Source organism: Andrena cerasifolii, chromosome 8 (assembly GCF_050908995.1).
Source record: "Andrena cerasifolii isolate SP2316 chromosome 8, iyAndCera1_principal, whole genome shotgun sequence".
In the NCBI taxonomy this organism is placed as follows: domain Eukaryota; kingdom Metazoa; phylum Arthropoda; class Insecta; order Hymenoptera; family Andrenidae; genus Andrena; species Andrena cerasifolii.
The window spans coordinates 9,703,058-9,719,897 of record NC_135125.1 but is presented as its reverse complement, the minus strand read 5'-3'; the positions used below and the strand labels follow the sequence as shown (position 1 = coordinate 9,719,897).

Sequence of the window (16,840 nt, the reverse complement as noted above, 5' to 3'; positions counted from 1 at the left end):
TTTTTCTCAAAAACGCTAAAAGTGGACATACAATATGTGTGCACTAATTGTAAGCCATCGATGTACAATAGGAATTTTTTTTTTAAGGTAGGTTAGTCCGTTGTTGTTCTAACTGCCTGAATTACTATGACATAAATACGACAGCGATTTCAAGTGATGTATATGTAACGATAAAAGCGTTAATTTAGTAAATGTATACAATTTTGTCTTAAATCAAGAAATAAAGAATTTTATTATTGAAACTAGTCGCAGAATATTTTACAGCCACTCTATAATAGATCCAGGTTCTCAGAATTTGTAAATATTAATAAATAAGGAAGTTCTAAAATGGTAGATATTTTAATTTTCTCCTTTAACAAATATGGCGTCGAATGGTTGGACACGTGTTTTGTTAGAAGTGTTTTGATACAGTGAAACGCGTAAATTGTTGTAAACTAATGACATAACGACCAAAGTTACATCTAAAGGAGCATCATGAAGCAAACAAGTACGTCTTAAATTATATTAATTACACTTACTTTTCTTTTATACTTTGCACGTACGCGAAGGCGATAGTCATCCCGCCCGTGTTGTTTATAGGAGGTAAATACAAAAGCGATCGACCACCAATCCCCAAAGATAAACTAAGGAAACACAGTAAGGGCACAGGACTCGATCTCAAAGCAAATACATCTCGCATAAGAAATAAAGTGCAAAGGAAGAAGCTGAAATCAAAGGAGAAGGTTATACATAGCTCTATAAAGGCTGCTGCGCGCACAGAGTTGCTGTTGACAGAAGACTATGGTTGCCTGGAAGCCGATGCGGGGGAAGTGACAATACAGTACAAGCAGAGACAAATCGCAGACAATGTAGACATAACTAGCGCTGCTAAGCACTTCAACGTGCAGCTGCAGTTCGGTCCTTACAGTATAGGGTACACAAGAAACGGCAGACACTTAGTTCTGGGTGGAAGGAAGGGTCACGTGGCTGCTTTAGATTGGGTGACAAAAAAATTGGCCTGCGAGATGAATGTAATGGAATCGGTCCACGACGTATCATGGTTGCATATAGAAACGATGTTCGCTGTGGCGCAGAAGAAATGGGTCTACATATACGATAACGAGGGAATCGAACTTCATTGTTTAAAAGCAATGGACGCAGTCAACAAGCTGGAGTTTTTACCCTACCACTTTCTACTCGCCAGTGGATCCAGAAACGGTTACCTATCTTGGCTCGATGTTTCTATAGGCGAATTTATATCCTCTTATAATTCCAAATTGGGAAACATATCGGTAAGTATAAAGGTACGATCGGTGCAACTTTGCGCGAGGGAATTAATCAATTATTTACAGGTGATGACACAAAATCCAGGAAACGCTGTGCTTTGCGTGGGCACTTCGCAGGGAGCAGTGTCGATGTGGTCCCCGAATTCTAAAGACCCATTAGCGAAAATGTTATGCCACGTTCAGGCAGTAACAGCTTGCGCCGTTCATCCATATGGAACTTACATGGCAACTAGTTGCCCAACCAAGTCTGTGAAGATTTGGGACATCAGGAAGCTAGCAGGCCCCCTGCACGACTATATTGCACGTTCTCCGGTTCAGCAGTTATCTTACAGTCAGTGTGGCCAGCTGGCAATGGGAATGGGGAATGTAGTAGAGGTTTATCGGTAAATATTGTATGAGAATTCGTGTTTTTACGATAATAAGGTTAAATGTATATCTTCATTTTTATTACCAGACCGTCGGCGGATGTATTGAAAGCATATTTGCGGCACAAAGCCGATGGGACTGTGACGAGTATGCAGTTCTGTCCATACGAAGATGTGCTGGGTATTGGTACGGTGAGAGGATTCTCCTCGCTTTTAGTACCTGGCAGCGGAGAAGCTAACTTCGATGGTCTTGAGAACAATCCGTTGCAGACTAAGAGCCAAAGACGCGAGGCTGAGGTGAAGGCTCTGCTGGACAAGATTCAGCCGGAATTAATTACTTTGGATCCAATTGCTATTACGGAAGTAGACGCCCCGACTTTGAAAGACAAGATAGAGGCAAAGAAGAAGCTTCTGGTGAGTACCGAATCTTGAATTAGTCTTTTGCAGGTATCTCCTCCAATCTATGAACGCGTTACTTATGTATTACATTTGCAGTACCTTAAACCGAAGGCCATAGACTACAGACCTCGTAGAACGAAAGCTAAAGGAAAGGGAGGAACGGCTAAAGTGATTAAAACGAAGAAGATACTCAAGGACTTGAATCGAAGAGTAAATATCCAAATATCCATAACATCTACGCGCAGTGTAAATACTTAAACTTAATTGTTTCAGGAAACCATTGACATCCTTCGTCAATCGGATGCACGACCGGAAGCAAAGAAAGCAGAAGAACCTACAAAGGATTACGGAGTATTAAATAGATTTTTGACAAAGCCTAGGAAAAGTACTAGTTAGCACGGCGCTGTGTACTTTAAAACACATTGTATCTCTATGTATATTCAACTGTAAATTATAATTTGTAATTGAAATCTGAAAATAAATCTTTCTGAAAGAAAAACGAGTATACTTAATGCATTCCTTTAATGGTCTAGCACTGCACAGAATCTGGAGCTTCTATTTGTTATACATGTAACGTGTCTACATTCTACTTTAAATGCATAATTCATATCCACGAGATTGCTCGTGGATGTTTTATATACCGGTACAAAGAACAATGGGCCGTGTGGCGCGTGCTGTGAATAAAACCAAGATTAATAATGCGTAATATCGAGAGTTTACACATGTCACATTAATGTAGCAAGGTATTGCAAAGAAATAAGCATCTCACATTTTTGCTGCGATAATTTAATAACTGCCGTATTAAAAGGTGAATAACTTAAGCGATTTGCGATTCTAATTTTGGAAGAGGGTGCGAGTAAATTCAATATAATCCAACGCTCCTGTAATCGGTCTCTCTGTCTTCGGATCGACATACGGTTTCATGCGCGCCACGCAATAATCGGCCATCTCCTTGGTAAGGTTCTAGAAAATAACGGTATAACATTACATAAAGCAAATGCAAGTGGATAATCGTGTATCGTGGGGATTTTACGCACAGCATATAATTCCTCCTTCGTAACGTATGGCCGATCCGCGGCGGTGATAGCGCGGAAAGCGTTCTCGATCTCTTCCGAGCTCTGCACGTTCTCGGTTTCCTTGCTGATCATGAAAGCCATGTATTCTTGCAACGACACGTAGCCATCTCTATTAGGATCAACGATATCTGTGGGAAGAAATTAAATGAAACCTCTGTCTCATAATTGATTGTCACAAAACGATTAAATGTAAAACGAACCAAGAATGTTCTCGAATTCTGGATCAGGCTGACCCTCCTCCACCATAGGTAGATCGTACCCCAGCGCTCTCAAGCACGACTTGAACTCCTGGTGATTCAGACGACCACTCTTGTCCTTGTCGAAGTGCTTGAACATCATGGAGAATTCCTTGAGGGCATCCTCAGACACACCCGACTGATTGCGCGCCTGTATCTGTTGCTCCAAGTTGTGCTGCATACGCATTCCCAGCTGGTCCAGTTGGTCCCACTGCTGGGCGAGTCCCACTGTACTGTGCTCCGTGTAGCGATTGTCGAGGATCAAATGCTCCTCTAAAATCGCACCTAGATCCTCGATCTTCTTCAGGTCTTGACGACGAGCGCGAACTTCCTGAGTCTTTCTCTTGGTAGCTTCCAGCTGTTGCTCTAGCGATCCTGATCCTTCCATCATGGACGTCCTCGTCTCTGCCAGCCACTGGTGGAACGCGTTGGCATACTTAGCGAACTCCTTACGCGATTTGTCGTTCTCCTCTTGCCGCTGAGCTTCTTTCGCCAGCTCCACGTCGCGTTCCTTGATGATCTTTTGCAGGTTACGCCACGTATCCTCTAAGGCCTCCATCGTGAACCAGGTATACGGGTTGGGGCCTACGTTGAAGCTCTTAATCTGCCTGTCCAGAGCAGCTAGAGCCTCGAAGTCCGCTTCAGCAGAGGACAGGCTAGCTTGGAACTGAGCGTGAGCTTCTCTCAACGCCCGAATCTCCTCGATGCTGTTGCAGCGCACAGGATCGGTCAGGTCTTCCTCCGCGTTCTCGAACCAGGAGTTGAAGGCAGACGCCTTCTTGGCGAACGTCAGGTAGAGCTCCTCGATCTGCCTGAACTGATCTTGCATCCTCAGCAGACGTTGCTTCCTCGCGTCAGAGTCGGCGAGGAGCTTCTGCCAGCGAGCAATCACGTCAGCGTGGCGCTTCTGAATACTAGGCGTCTGGTCGTGTCCAGAGTCGACCAGCATCTCCTTCAAGGACGTGATGTTCTGGATCCCCTCGTGCTCGAAGGCATGGAGTCCCGCGTCGAAGGTTTCCTGTTTGGTGAGCAAGGTCTGGACAGTGGACAGATCTCTTCCGAATTCCTCAGAGCGCACGTGGGTCTCCTTGTCCGCGATCCAGGACTCGACCACGTCAGCCTTCCACATGAACTGCAGGTACGCCGAGTTGTCGTTGAGTCGAGTCTTCCTCCTGGCCGCGAGGGCGCCAAGCTGCTCCAGCTTATTGCGAAGCTGCGCGCATCTCTGGCCTATGGCGTCAGCGCGATGGTTCCCAGCTACGATCAGAGCCTCTCCAGCCTCGCAGATGTCCTTGCAGCGCTCGCCGTGGGCCGCGAAGTCGGTTTCGAACGCGTCGTGTTTCTTCAGTAAGCCTTGAACGGCAGCCATGGTGTCTCCGTAATCTTCCACGGAGAGCAGCTGCTGTTTCTCGGTGATCCAAGCTTCCTCCTCTTCTACTTTGGCGAGGAACTGCTGGTAGGTCAGAGACTCGTCCAGCTTCTGTCCTCTGTTGGCGGCCAGCTGCTTCAGTTCCGCCCAGGCTTGGTTCAAAAGCTTCAGGCGTTGCTCGATCTCGGGCACACCTAAGTTGGATACGTCCATCAACTTTTCTCCTGCTTCCTGAACAGCTTGTATGGCTGGCTCGTGACTGCCCAATTCAGCTTCCAACCTCTTGTGCTTCTTCTTCAGATTTTGAACCCCGGTTAGATCGCGGCCGTAGTCGTCAGAGCCGACCAGTAGCTTCTTTTCCTTGATCCACGACTCCTCGTCGGCAATGTCCCTGAAGAACTGATGCAGGGTGTTCGCCTCGTTGAGTCTCGCCTGTCTGTGCGCAGCCAGGTTGCGAATTCTCTCGTAGCGCTCATTTATACTCTGTCGTTTCTCCTGAATGCCAGCTGCATCGAACTGTCCACTCTCGATCAGAGAGTCTGCCTGCGCGTTCATATCCTTGATCCTCTCCTCGTGCGCCTGGATATCGGCTTCGACCAGCTGATGCTTCTTCATCAGATTCTGCACGGACGCTAAGTCCTTGCCTGCATCCTCTGATGTAAGCAGACTCTCCACCTCGCCGAGCCAGAAGTCGAGATCCTTAACAGCGGCGATGTAGGTGCGCTGCTTGTTGGCCTCTTTCAGCTTCATCGACTTCTCCGTGGTCTTCTGGGTGAGATACTCCCACTGGTCGGCGATCGAGGCTAGCCTCTTCTGGACAGCGTCCTCAGAACCAGCGCACTGGTGCTTCTCGATCAAGTTACCTCCCATCGCAAGCACAGACTGAATCCTGTCAGCGTTCGCTGCCAATTCAGCCTCGAAAGCTTGATGCTTCTGGTGTTTGGATTGTATATTCGCTGGGTCCTTGTAGTTCTCCTCGGTGGCCAGTTGCAGCTTCTCGGCGATCCAGTTCTCCATCTCGTCAGCGTCCCGCGAGAATTGCTGCAGAGTCTGGGATTCTCCCAGTCTGGAGCGTTTCTCAATAAGAGCGTCCTTCAGATGCCTCCAGCGGTCCAAGACTTGGCAGCGTCTGTCGTCGATCGGCTTCGCGGCGTAGTGTTCCGCCGCGATCAACTGGTCCGCGAGTGTCTGCAAGGTGGCGATCTTCTCCTCGTGGGCGTTAATGGCTTTATCGAAGTCCTCGTGTTTCTTGATAAGAGCCTCCACGTTGTCACTGCTGTCGACGGTGTCCGCGCTGCTCAAGAAAGCTTCCCGAGCGCTCATCCAGTTCTCAGCTTGCTCGCAGTCCCTGCAGAACAGTTGCAGCTCCAGATTCTGGTCGAGTTGCATGCGTCGCTGGATCCAAGCCTTCTCTAATTCCTGTCGCGCCTCAGCCATAGATTCAAGCTTCTCTTGGATCTCCACACTGGCGTAGTGGCTGGACTGCAGAAGCTGCTGGCCAAAGAGTTCGAATGCTTGGAAGGTACCTGCTCTGGCGTCTATCTCCATTCGATGCTCCTGTAACACAACGACGCGGAGATTTAGGTGGATCTGTTTGTACTACTTTAAGAGACTCGGTGAAACCTCACAGCAATATTTTGCATATGTTGCAACCCACTCGACAATATACACTACGATAAGCAGAAAAGGCAGCAATTGCACTATGAGAAGCATTGAAAATATTCAAAGTGTTAATAGGCGGTATCTTCGTTACAAAACATCGACCTGCCAATCTCTTCTGTTTTATATTTCACAAACAACAAAAAGAACGAAATGGTACACCAACAAGAGATTAATCGTACGACTATATTCAGAGGCAATGTCGAACATCTTTCGATTCATGCTTAAACACTTCGATACCTCTGGAAGTATGCCGTAACGTGCGTCTATCTCTGCTCTGTGATTCTACAATTCAAATTACTAGTGAACCACTGCGCGATCGCTGGACGATCTGACTACTGCCATTGATTATTGAACCGAGTCAGCTCACCTGGTGGCGTTCAAGCAGAGCTTCAGCGCCGGTGACGTCGGAAGCCAGCTCCTCGGAGGCGACCAGGCCCATCATCGAGTTTATCCAGGCCATCAGATCTCGGTAATCGCTGAGGAAACGTTGCAGGTCATAAGAATCCAGCAGCTTCTCCTTCCTACTGTTAGCCTTTGCGGTCAACTGAGTCCATTCCTCGTTGATCTCCTTCTGTTTCGCGTAGGTCTGTTCAGCGGTCTCGGGGTGAGACTGCATCAGACGATTGGCTGTCTCGTCCAGTTGCTTTATCTTGTCTCCCAAGGCAGCCAGGTCTCTCTCGAGGCCCTCGTGCTTGCGTTGCAGGGCCTGGACGCTGCGTAGATCCTTCCCGAGGTCGTCGTTGTTCAACGCCGCATCCTTCTCTCGAATCCAGTCCTTGGTCTCGTCGACGTCGCGATGGAAACGTTGAACCTCATGAGCAGAGCCCAACTGGCTAGCGCGCTCCGCGGTGAGAGTCTGCAAGCTGGTCCACTTCTCGTTCAGGTCCTGTATCTGCGTCTGTATCTTCAAAGCTGCCTCCGTCTGCCCGAGGCTCATCAACTGAACAGCGATCTCGTTCATCTCCGCCAGCCGCACCTCGTTAGCCTTCAAGTCTGCCTGGAAATCGTCGAACTTCTTCTGCATTACCTCCACCTGCTCCAGGTCCTCGCCAACGTCTTGAACCTGAGCGTGGTTCTCTTTGTCCTTGATCCAAGTAGCCAATTCCGCGGCTTCCCTCACGAGCACGTAGGCCTTAGCAGTCTCGTTCAGCTTGTTCTGCCGTTCGCGGGCAAGTCTCAGCAGGTCGTCGTACTGAGCTTGAATCTGTGCCTGCCTAGCAGCGATAGAGCTCTGCTCCCTGGCCAAGTTCTGCTGGGACGCGCTCAGCCCTGCTTCGGGCTCTACGCGTTTCACGTAAGCAGCTGGGACGAAACCCTGGCGATCGTTCACTTCCACCTTCCACCAGTCCTTGTTGTTGGAATTCAGAAGGGTCAAGGTATCGCCCTTCTTCATGGACACCTCCCTGGGAGACTTCTCAGTGTAGTCGTACAGAGCAACCACGCACTCCTTGCCAGTGATGTCAATGGTAGGAGTCTCCTGCTGGCGGCAAGACGCAGCTTGCTCCCTAAGCGCTGCTATCGTGCTAGCGAATGCTTCCAAGTCGCTGACCAACGCCTCGTGCTTCTTCAGCAGAGCTTCAGAGCTATCTTCATCCTTCCCGTAATCAGCGTTCATAACAATGGGCCTCTTTTCCTTCACCCAAGACTCCGCCTCGTTGGCATCTGCAAAGTACTGGTGCGCCTGGAGAGAGTCGTCCAGGTCGGTCTTGCGCTGTCTGGCTTTCTCCTTCAATTGCCCCCAGTGCTCGTCCAAAGCCACCACTCGTTGGCTGATCTCCTGGGTAGCGAAGTGGCTGTCCTGCAACATCGCCACGCCTGACTGGCAAACAGCGACCACTCGTGGTTCATGGTTATTGATCTCTGCCAGAACCGCCTGGTGTTTCTTCTGCAAGTTCTGAACGCCGATTAGATCACGGCCGCGGTTGGTGGAAGCGGCTACTGGCTCCTTCTCGCGGATCCAGGCTTCCTCGTCTTCGATGTCTCTAAATAATTGCTGAGCCTGCAGAGAGGTGAGCAGTCGTTGCTTACGAATACTCATTGGCCGTTGCAGAGCCGCGTACCGTGCCTGCAGCTGGTCCTGCTTCGCCTTGATGTTGTTCGCGTCGAAGTGGCCCGAATTCACGAACTGCTCCGCAGCTTGGGCTATGCTCTCGATCCTGTCTGAGTGAGAGGCGACGTCGGCTTCGAGGAGCGCGTGCTTCTTCTGGAGGTTCTGCACGCTGGTCAAGTCTTTGCCGTAATCCTCCGATAGCAGCTGTCCCTCGACCTCCGACAGCCACAGCTCGATGTCCTCGACGGTGCGATTGAACTGCTGTTGCTGGGAAGCTTCCTGCAGCTTGGCGCCTTTCTTCTCAGTGGCGTGCGTGAGGCTCTCCCACAGGGACATGATCTCGTCCGTGCGAGTGCGAATCCGGTCGCTGGCGTAGTGGTCGCCCTCGATCAGCTCTTGCCCAGTGGCTACCATCTCCTCCATGCGAGTCCTATTCGCGTTCAACTCTTGCTCGAAGTTCTGGTGCTTCTGCACTTTGCCGTTCAAATTGGTGGGATCCAAGTAGCTGTCGTCGGTGGCGAATTTCAATTTCTCGTTCACCCAGCCCTTTGTCTCGTCGCAGTCGCGCTCGAACTGCTGCAGCTTGTATGCGTCTTCCAAGCGACGTCTCCTTTGAGCGGACTTCTCCTGGAGAACCGCGCGCCTTTCCAACAGCAGCTTGCGCCTCTGCGCTACATCGTTCGCTGCGTAGTGTTCTCCCACGATCAGCTGACCGGCAAACCCGTCGAGCGCAGTGATCTTCTCCTCCTGGGCGGCCAGCGACTTCTCGAAGTCCTCGTGCTTCTTGATGAGAGCTTCCACGCTGTCGAGTGAATCCCCCAGGTCTTCGTTCGCCAAGAATGCTTCCTGCTTGGCCATCCACGCGTCTGCCTGCTCCGTATCTCGGTAGAACAACTGCAGGTCCATGCATTGTTCGTACAAGATTCTTCTCTTCTCCCAGAGGCTCAGAAGGGATTGCTTGTCTTCCGCGAGGGAGCTCAACTTTCGTGCTACTTCCTCCGCGGCGTAGTGCTTCTTATCCAGGAGGCTGTTACCAGCCATCGTAGTAGCGTTGAAGCTGTCGGCTCTGGCGTCGATCTCTCCCTTGTGCTCCTGGTGTCTCTCGACAAGCGCTTCAGCGCCAGCCACGTCCTTTGCTAATTCGTCCGCCGATATGATAGCGCGCATATCGTTCATCCATGACACCAAGTCTCTGTAGTCAGCCAAGAATCTGTGCAGATAGTAAGACTCGTCCAGCTTCAGGCGTCGCTCCTTCGCTTTCGCGGTCAGGCTCTCCCACGACTGCAGAATCTCTGCACGCTTATCTTGGATCTGCGTGGAATGGTCCGCTTGATGGATAGCCGCCAGACGATCAGCCTCCGCACCCAACGTGTACACTTTGTCTTCCAGAGCTGCCAAGTCGCGTTCTATTCCCTCGTGCTTTCTTTGCAAAGTCTGCACGCTCGCGAGATCTCGCCCAAAATCGTCCGAAGACAGCACAACGTCCTTCTCAGCGATCCACGCCATCGTCTCATCCGCGTCACGATTGAATCTCTGAATCTCGTGCGCACCAAACAGTTTCTCCTGTCTCAAGACAGCCAGCTGCTTCAGTCTCTGCCAGGACTCGTTCAGTTCCTCTTTCCTACGCAGAATGGTATCGCGCTCGGGATGTCCGTCTAAGAGAAGCTTGTCAGCCAGCTCGTTCACCTCCGTCACTCTGTACTCCTGGCTAGCCATATCCTTCTGGAATTCGTCGAATTTCCTTTGAAGCACTTCGACGTGTTCCAAGTCGTGTCCAAACTCGTCGGAAGTTACAAATGCTTCCTTGTCGTGGATCCAAAACATCACTTCGTCGCAGTGTCTGAGAAACTGCACCAGCACCAGGGCTTGTTGTAATTTAAGGCCCTTGTCTGCCAATCGCGAGAGCAGCAATTCCCACAGACGATGGAGATCCTCTACGAAACGCACCAGAAAAAAATTTTGTTACAGATATTTCCATGCTACGAAGTAAGTAAGAAAAGTAGCTTAATATCGACTTACCCAATCGTTTGCGAATGACATCGCTAGCAAAATGATGCTGAGCCATCATCTCGGTGCCGGTGTTATCGAGCGACACTATGGCATTGGAATGAGCCGCGACTTCTGCTTCGAATGCTTGATGCTTCTGTATCTTCGCCTGAAGGTTGGTCGGATCCTTGTAACTCTCATCCGAAGCAGCTTGCAGTTTCTCATAAATCCATCCTTCGAGTTCGTCCGCATCTCGCTTAAAGTACTGCACGCAAGCAAGAGATATAAAAGCCACACCTAGGCACACCGGATTCCCTAGATTACTAGATAATTAAAAGAGCCATACCTGAAAGCGACGGGAGTCCTCGAGCTTGTCTCTCTTGTTGCGTGCTTCCGACTTGAAGTTCGAGTAGCGACTCAGCACCTGCTCTCGCCTCTCTTGGATATCCTCGGGATTCTCCAAGATCTTCACCTCTTTCGGTGTGATCTGATCCATCTTGATCGTTATTTATCGTTCGATGTTTATGGAAGGGATCTCTTCCGTCCAAAATGGCCACGGGGTGTGGCAAACTCGATTGTCGCTATGAAATCAATAACTACAGCTACGATAATACACCTGCTCTTTACTCTTTACTACTAGCTACTAAAATTAATAATCGTAATACGCAATTGTTTAAAGTTTAAACAATGGAAAAGTGACACATACCTCGCAAAATTATCTGCAATCTGACAGGCACAATAACGTCCGCCTCGCTTCGAGGTTCGGTAGTGACTGCGGGCGCAGCTACGTGTCTAGCCATTCGGAAGTCGGGGCGCGTGATTGGCGGAGGAATCGAGAGCCAGCCAATCAGGCGCCCTCTCAACGGCGCGCTTTATCAATTGAGCTTATATATAAGCGTTACATCATCGCTTAATCATTCTGATGAGCGACGATCAAAAAATGGCACTGGGACTTTAAATTTGACAATTAGATGATTAGTTTCGACCCGATTTTTGGGAATTTATCTTCCTCTACTCGCTATACTTCTGTCCTTTCCAAACTGCCACTGTCTTCGGCGTGTCAGGTCCACCTCTGTTGAATTATGTAATTTTAAATAACAAGGGTACAAATGGGTGGCTCGTTATGATACAGTAATCTTTTATTAAATTTCACCTACAAACAACGAATCACAGAACGTTACATTAGAGTTCATTACGTCAATCCATCGTGTCTTCGTATTATTTTACAGGTAAATAATCATAGATTTATCCCTATTACAGTAAAGTCTTATCTGTTAAAATATCTTGTAGCGTAGTCGATCGTTTATGTATAATGTAAATTTAATTTACCTAAAAATAGGATTTTTTTTCTTGTTGCAGTTGTCATCGTTCATTGTTTATAAGTGGATGTTATCGTGTATAGAAGTGGTACTATTTAATAGGTACTTGCTTTCTTTTTGTCCATTGTACTCTGATGTGTTCCATTTTTTCTCATCTCTTTCTCTCTCTCTCTCTCTTTCTCTCTATCTTCATTTTTGTCTTATATTTTTAAATATATATCTTCTCCATCCGATACGCGTATGCAAAGAGTGCGATATGAAAAAGTCTTCGTGTACCAAAAATGTTTTTGAATATCTTTTTTTCTTGACAAAATTACAAAATTCTATGCAGACAAGGGGGTCGGGGGGAGGGTGTAATACAGGGGCGGGGGGGCGCGTGAGGTTCACTTTAAGTACCTGGACAAAGAGTAGTCGATGGTATTATACGATACAAATTGCTAGAACATTTTTTTTTAATATGTTTTTCTTTGTTAGAAGGCAACACGTCTTTGTTAATTACGAGAAGGCAATTCGCTTTGTATCATCGGTATGTCTGGCGTCCCAAGACATTTTATTCTGTGTCTTTCATCAGTCGAACAACGTCGCGCACTCATGCATGCTATCTTTCCACGTTCTTTTTTTTTTTTTAAACCAATAGAAAATGCAAGGGACTCGTATTACAGGCATTATTGGCAGCACTCGATCGTTTCGTATGTACTTCACTGTGTTTCCTTTTTCATTCAATCGAAATAATGTGTTGGAGGTGATCGTCAAAGGGCCGGGCGGCTCGGAGAGGGGGCGAACCGCGTTACGCTCTCGAAGCGTATCTCGCCCGGCTCCCCCTCTCCTCTCGCCCCCTTATCACTGCGCTCATGTTTCTCTTTATCTTCCACAGTTACGAAGTTAACCAACGTAATGTTCTTCCTAAGTATGTTCTCAACGAATCTTTTATGTACAAAAACTTATCACCTATAGGATACGCTTGCACTCGCACGTCACGTCCTCTGAGGATTGGGGGGGGGGGTGGGGTGGATCCGGGGGAGAGAGGGGCGTCAATAAATTAAATTTCACTCTAACTTATCGTGTTCGAACGCCCCGGGTGCCCGAGAAGGCTATCTACGCTCAAATAACGTGACCAGATGGCGCGGATTTTAAATATTTGGCAGTTGGACAGATTCACACACCGCACCGTATATATTGCTTGTAGTTATTTGTCGTCCACTCTATTGGTACTTCGTACAATTCAATTGTACGGGGGGAGGTTTAAGGGAGGTACATTTCAGTTCGTGCTGTCCCACATTGGAATTTCATAGATCTGGTCACATTATATTTAAAACAGCCCTGTCCACGGTTCCTGCGCTTCGCCTCTCGTTACCCCATGGCCGCGGGCTTCGGATGGACCATGTGGATCAAATACAAACAGAATACGCGTAACAGACGAGTGTCGCGCAAGGGGCTCTACCCGCGGACAGGGCCGATTTAACCCATTTATACCCGCCGCTGCGTTTACGCGAAACTTGTCCGGCTTCGTTTCGAACTGCCGTCGGTACCGCGTTCATGCCTCGACAGTTACCAAGCCACCGAGTCAGAGTGACTCTTTTACTAGCGGGTATAAACGAGTTAAAGCTGTACGATGCCTCTGATTCGGATGAGCATGAGGGACACGCCATGAAGTAGTGTGCGTTTAAGGGCGTGCGAGCTTCGAAAGATCGATATAAAAAGAAGGGCAGAGTAACAATTATGTTCCTGGCGATGTCTGTTCGCGCGACGAGGGAGAGAGAGGGGCAGAGGCATCGTACAGAGAGACGGTTTGCGCAACTGTATTCATACACGAACGTGACGGAAAAATCTCATAGAGACACATTAACTCGCTCCATTTACTACATAACATATAATATATATTCATATAATATATATATATATATAATATTCAATAATATATACTAGAGGTGTACTTTTTATATATACAGAGATATATAATGTCTGTTTTCAATAATCTTTTTTTTTATGAATTAGTAACACTAGCTTGCTAAATAACATTCTTGGACCTCGTGTGTATAGCCAGCACCTTACGTTGTTGAACCCTCAGCTCGAATAGAAGAGTCGCCCTTTTTCGCTTATATTTAAAAAAATATAGTGTGTATGTTGCGGGTGATCGTGTTCGGTGTCTGTTCCTGTGTCGCGTATGCACGTGTACCCCTCCCTGAGCTCGCTCCATGAAACTCGTTAAACAACGCCCTTTACCGCCATCCGCTCCGTCCTTATTCCCATCCGCTTCTGAACCTTTTCACAGCCCTCACTTCGTTTCGATTCTCTTTTTTTTTTTTGTTTGTTTCTTCAATACAAACCATCGAAAACATCGCCCTCCACGTCGCGCGTGTGTACGTGTGTATGTGTTTTTTTTCCCTTTCCTCTTTCTCGCATCTCCCTTCGTCGACACGTATATAACAATTTTCTTTTTTTTCTTTTTCTAGGTAACATATATAATCGTCTAATATACAATAAATAATTTATCGCGCTCTCGAATGTACAATTGTTCGCCTATATCCCCCGTCTATACTTTACGTTTAAGTAATTTGTCCATACTAGATTCATCTTTTTCTCTCTCGATTAAAATACATTTAATAACACTTGTGCCGTAGCATCCTTTCCATTTTAAGAACTAAATTTTGTACAAATTTGAACGAGCTCAACGCGTATATGTATACATATATATATACTTCTTCATATATATATAAACGTTGTAAAGCTTAGTACGATTACCATTGACCTGTACCGTCAAAGGGTAACAAAAAAAAAAGAAGAAGTATAAGGAGAAGAAATAGAAGAAGAAAGACCAAAGGAGGACGAAACTGTACGGTATACGGATGGTATACCGTGGCGCGGTTACCGCGTCGACAAAATAAGAACATTCATCATTTATCCTCTCGCGGCAGCGTTCGTACGTGTACGCGCGCACCACGTTAATATACATCTCTATAGGTGTGTATATATATACACGTATATATATACACACGCACACACACATATATATACATATATACGTGTGTGTATATATATAATACAAGGAACAAACGAAGTCAGAGAGAGGGCATACATGGTTTTAGATCGTCTGAGGGGTATGCCAAGTGGGCACGTTGTGGCAGGAAGAGCTGCTCGACGATGTCATCTGACGTACCGTCGCGTTATCAATCCGCGAACGATTCTTCTCCCGTACAGCTCGTACTCTCTCGTGCTGTTCCCTCGAAGGTCGAGCCCTGTCTCACGCGCCGGTACAGTCGATTTCTATAATATCCTTCGGCACGTCGACGAACTGATAGACCAGCCTCTGGCCGTCAACCTTCGCCAGGATGCCGCGCTGGTAGTAGTAGCGCAGGGCGCGGCCCATCGTCTCGTAGTTCATGTCCGGCTTGTTCTTGTGCAGGCCCCACAGGCGAGACACCGCCTTGCTGTCGACCAGCTTGAAGACGCCCCGCTCGCGGTTCGTCCACTTGATGTACCGAGGGCAGTACTCTCGGTCCTGCAGCAACTTCAACAGAAACTCCCACAGATACGTCGTGGACCCCTCGCGGGACTTCCTCTTCACAGCGGCGCCGTCCCCTTGGCGCGGCTTCTTCAGCTTGTTCTTCTTCGACCGTGGCGGGAAGCCCAGCTCCAGGAGGTACAGGTCGTCGGACACCGAGCTGGTGGCTGCTTGGATCACGCTGGTCGGGACCCCGCCGGGTCCCCGCGGCGGGCTCGGTGTGCAGGGGGTCGCGAACTGCCCCCCGTTTGCGTACATCGAGTTCACGTAACTGCTGTAGCTCTCGGACACTGCGAACAGAGAAATGAGAAGAGGGTCGTTTAGTATCGGGCCTGTCCATAGTTGTTAGTTCGATATAGTTACTGTTTTAATTAGTAGGGAACGCGATGGTAATCGGGGATGGAATGTGGAGTTTAAAATGCGCGTTATCGCCGCGCCGCAGAGGCACCGCGTTTTACCCAGTCCCCGCCAGATGGCGTCGCCCAGCGCACCCTACCATTAGTGGATAATGCAGATGCTCATCGAATTAATTATAGGGTAAGTCCGGTTATTACATTTTTTACAATTGAAATTGGAGCGCACTCGTTACCTACGGAAGAATGAAATTTAGTGGGACGCGAAACCAGTTCCTTTTAACGTGCGTTTTAATCGAACTTAATTTACCGTGTGGATATTCTCCGCTAATTGGATTCACATCACGCTCGATTCATTTTTTCACGTCCGCTACTTCGATTAACGCTGCGTAGCACGCCCCAGAGGAACATATACCATAGAAGAGACACGTTCCACTAGTCTCTTCCATTTCACGCTCGCATTTACCGGAAATTCGATCTTTTCGAAACCTCGCGCCATCGATATCTAGAGACGCGGTAGCGTCATGCCAAGTACACGAAAGACACCCTGTATATGTCGACTGTCGCTACCGCTATCATTTACTCGTCGCACGGCTATTCCAACCTAACCTGAAACTTATTTCGTTAATATCTCATCACGTCTGCAATATTTTCTAAATTTAAAGGCATTTTTCTCATGTAAACCGCAAATAAGCTTTCGATCAAGACCAAATTCAATAAAATCGGTCCACGCATGACAGAGGCCGGTATTCATAGTCGCTATTTATTCTTAAGCAAATGCTTAAGCATTCGGCATCCTTTACTAGCTACGCCAAGTATTTTGAATAAAAATTTTATTTCGTACTTATTATTATCTTCTATTTTTTGTGATTTATTTGATTTCACGTACTTGGCGTAATTTCTTTACTCCTTTGAAGTTTTTCATGAAACTCTACGCCGGCGAGTTGTGCAAAACAAGGCGGGAGTAGAATTCCTTCATCGCCGGGGACCTAACCTGTCCGTCCAAAGGAGGCCTCCTCATTCTACTCGCGCCTACCGCCAATGGGAGTGCAAGGCTGCCGAAGACCGAGACACTTCGCGTCCCGAGAATCCTTCCGACCGAAATAAATCTACGAATCGACTCCTGCTACTCGTCAACCCGCCGCGTGGCATCGAGTCAGCCGCCTATCTCGAACGTTTTCGCGTCGCGCCTCTCAAGTACACGCGTATCGTACTTAACCGTGCAGTGAACTATTAATAGCTGTCCACGAAGCATCGT

At 48.0% G+C, this 16,840-nt stretch overlaps 3 protein-coding genes across 9 annotated transcripts in view; 1 reads left to right on the top strand and 2 right to left on the bottom strand.

Moving 5' to 3' along the window:
* The first annotated feature begins 330 nt into the window (after positions 1 to 330).
* LOC143372648 (WD repeat-containing protein 46) lies at positions 331 to 2,528 on the top strand. The gene is made up of 6 exons (XM_076819071.1): positions 331 to 487; positions 580 to 1,271; positions 1,332 to 1,648; positions 1,720 to 2,044; positions 2,126 to 2,239; positions 2,303 to 2,528. Exons 1-6 carry the CDS (start codon positions 475 to 477, stop codon positions 2,423 to 2,425), a joined length of 1,584 nt encoding a protein of 527 aa, XP_076675186.1. The 5' UTR covers positions 331 to 474; the 3' UTR covers positions 2,426 to 2,528.
* Positions 2,529 to 2,534: 6 nt separating this feature from the next.
* On the bottom strand, positions 2,535 to 11,258 carry Alpha-spec (alpha spectrin). 3 transcript variants are annotated; one of them, XM_076819067.1, is made up of 8 exons: positions 11,115 to 11,258; positions 10,755 to 11,004; positions 10,442 to 10,673; positions 6,740 to 10,356; positions 6,610 to 6,654; positions 3,306 to 6,267; positions 3,067 to 3,233; positions 2,535 to 2,992 (listed from the first exon to the last, which is right to left on the bottom strand). In XM_076819067.1, the coding sequence occupies exons 2-8, from the start codon at positions 10,902 to 10,904 to the stop codon at positions 2,864 to 2,866; spliced, it is 7,302 nt and encodes a 2,433-aa protein (XP_076675182.1). In that variant the 5' UTR covers positions 10,905 to 11,004; positions 11,115 to 11,258; the 3' UTR covers positions 2,535 to 2,863. The 3 variants fall into 3 exon arrangements, with proteins under 3 accessions (XP_076675182.1, XP_076675183.1, XP_076675184.1); XM_076819068.1 differs by having other exon boundaries at positions 10,755 to 10,989; positions 11,115 to 11,241; XM_076819069.1 differs by lacking the exon at positions 6,610 to 6,654.
* A 268-nt stretch (positions 11,259 to 11,526) lies between these two features.
* Positions 11,527 to 16,840, bottom strand: part of Eip74ef (Ecdysone-induced protein E74) — a 158,378-nt gene continuing 153,064 nt past the window's right edge. For 4 of the 5 annotated variants that reach the window (XM_076817643.1, XM_076817646.1, XM_076817645.1 and 1 more), the window contains 2 exons: positions 14,727 to 15,519; positions 11,527 to 14,682 (listed from right to left, as the gene is read on the bottom strand). In XM_076817643.1, the coding sequence (XP_076673758.1) occupies positions 14,969 to 15,519 (551 nt within the window). In that variant the 3' untranslated portion in view covers positions 11,527 to 14,682; positions 14,727 to 14,968. The remainder of the gene's footprint in view (positions 14,683 to 14,726; positions 15,520 to 16,840) is intronic. The other variant, XM_076817644.1, reaches the window with a different exon arrangement.

Excerpts from the sequence above, each read along its gene's own strand:
- LOC143372648 (XM_076819071.1), top strand. Across the intron at positions 1,272-1,331 it reads CCAAATTGGGAAACATATCG|GTGATGACACAAAATCCAGG; the intron begins GTAAGTATAAAG and ends AATTATTTACAG. Across the intron at positions 2,045-2,125 it reads AGGCAAAGAAGAAGCTTCTG|TACCTTAAACCGAAGGCCAT; the intron begins GTGAGTACCGAA and ends TTACATTTGCAG.
- Alpha-spec (XM_076819067.1), bottom strand. The coding sequence starts at position 10,904 with ATGGATCAGATCACACCGAAAGAGGTGAAGATCTTGGAGAATCCCGAG. Across the intron at positions 6,655-6,739 it reads CTCTGCTTGAACGCCACCAG|AATCACAGAGCAGAGATAGA; the intron begins GTGAGCTGACTC and ends TTTGAATTGTAG. Across the intron at positions 3,234-3,305 it reads AGAATTCGAGAACATTCTTG|ATATCGTTGATCCTAATAGA; the intron begins GTTCGTTTTACA and ends TTCTTCCCACAG.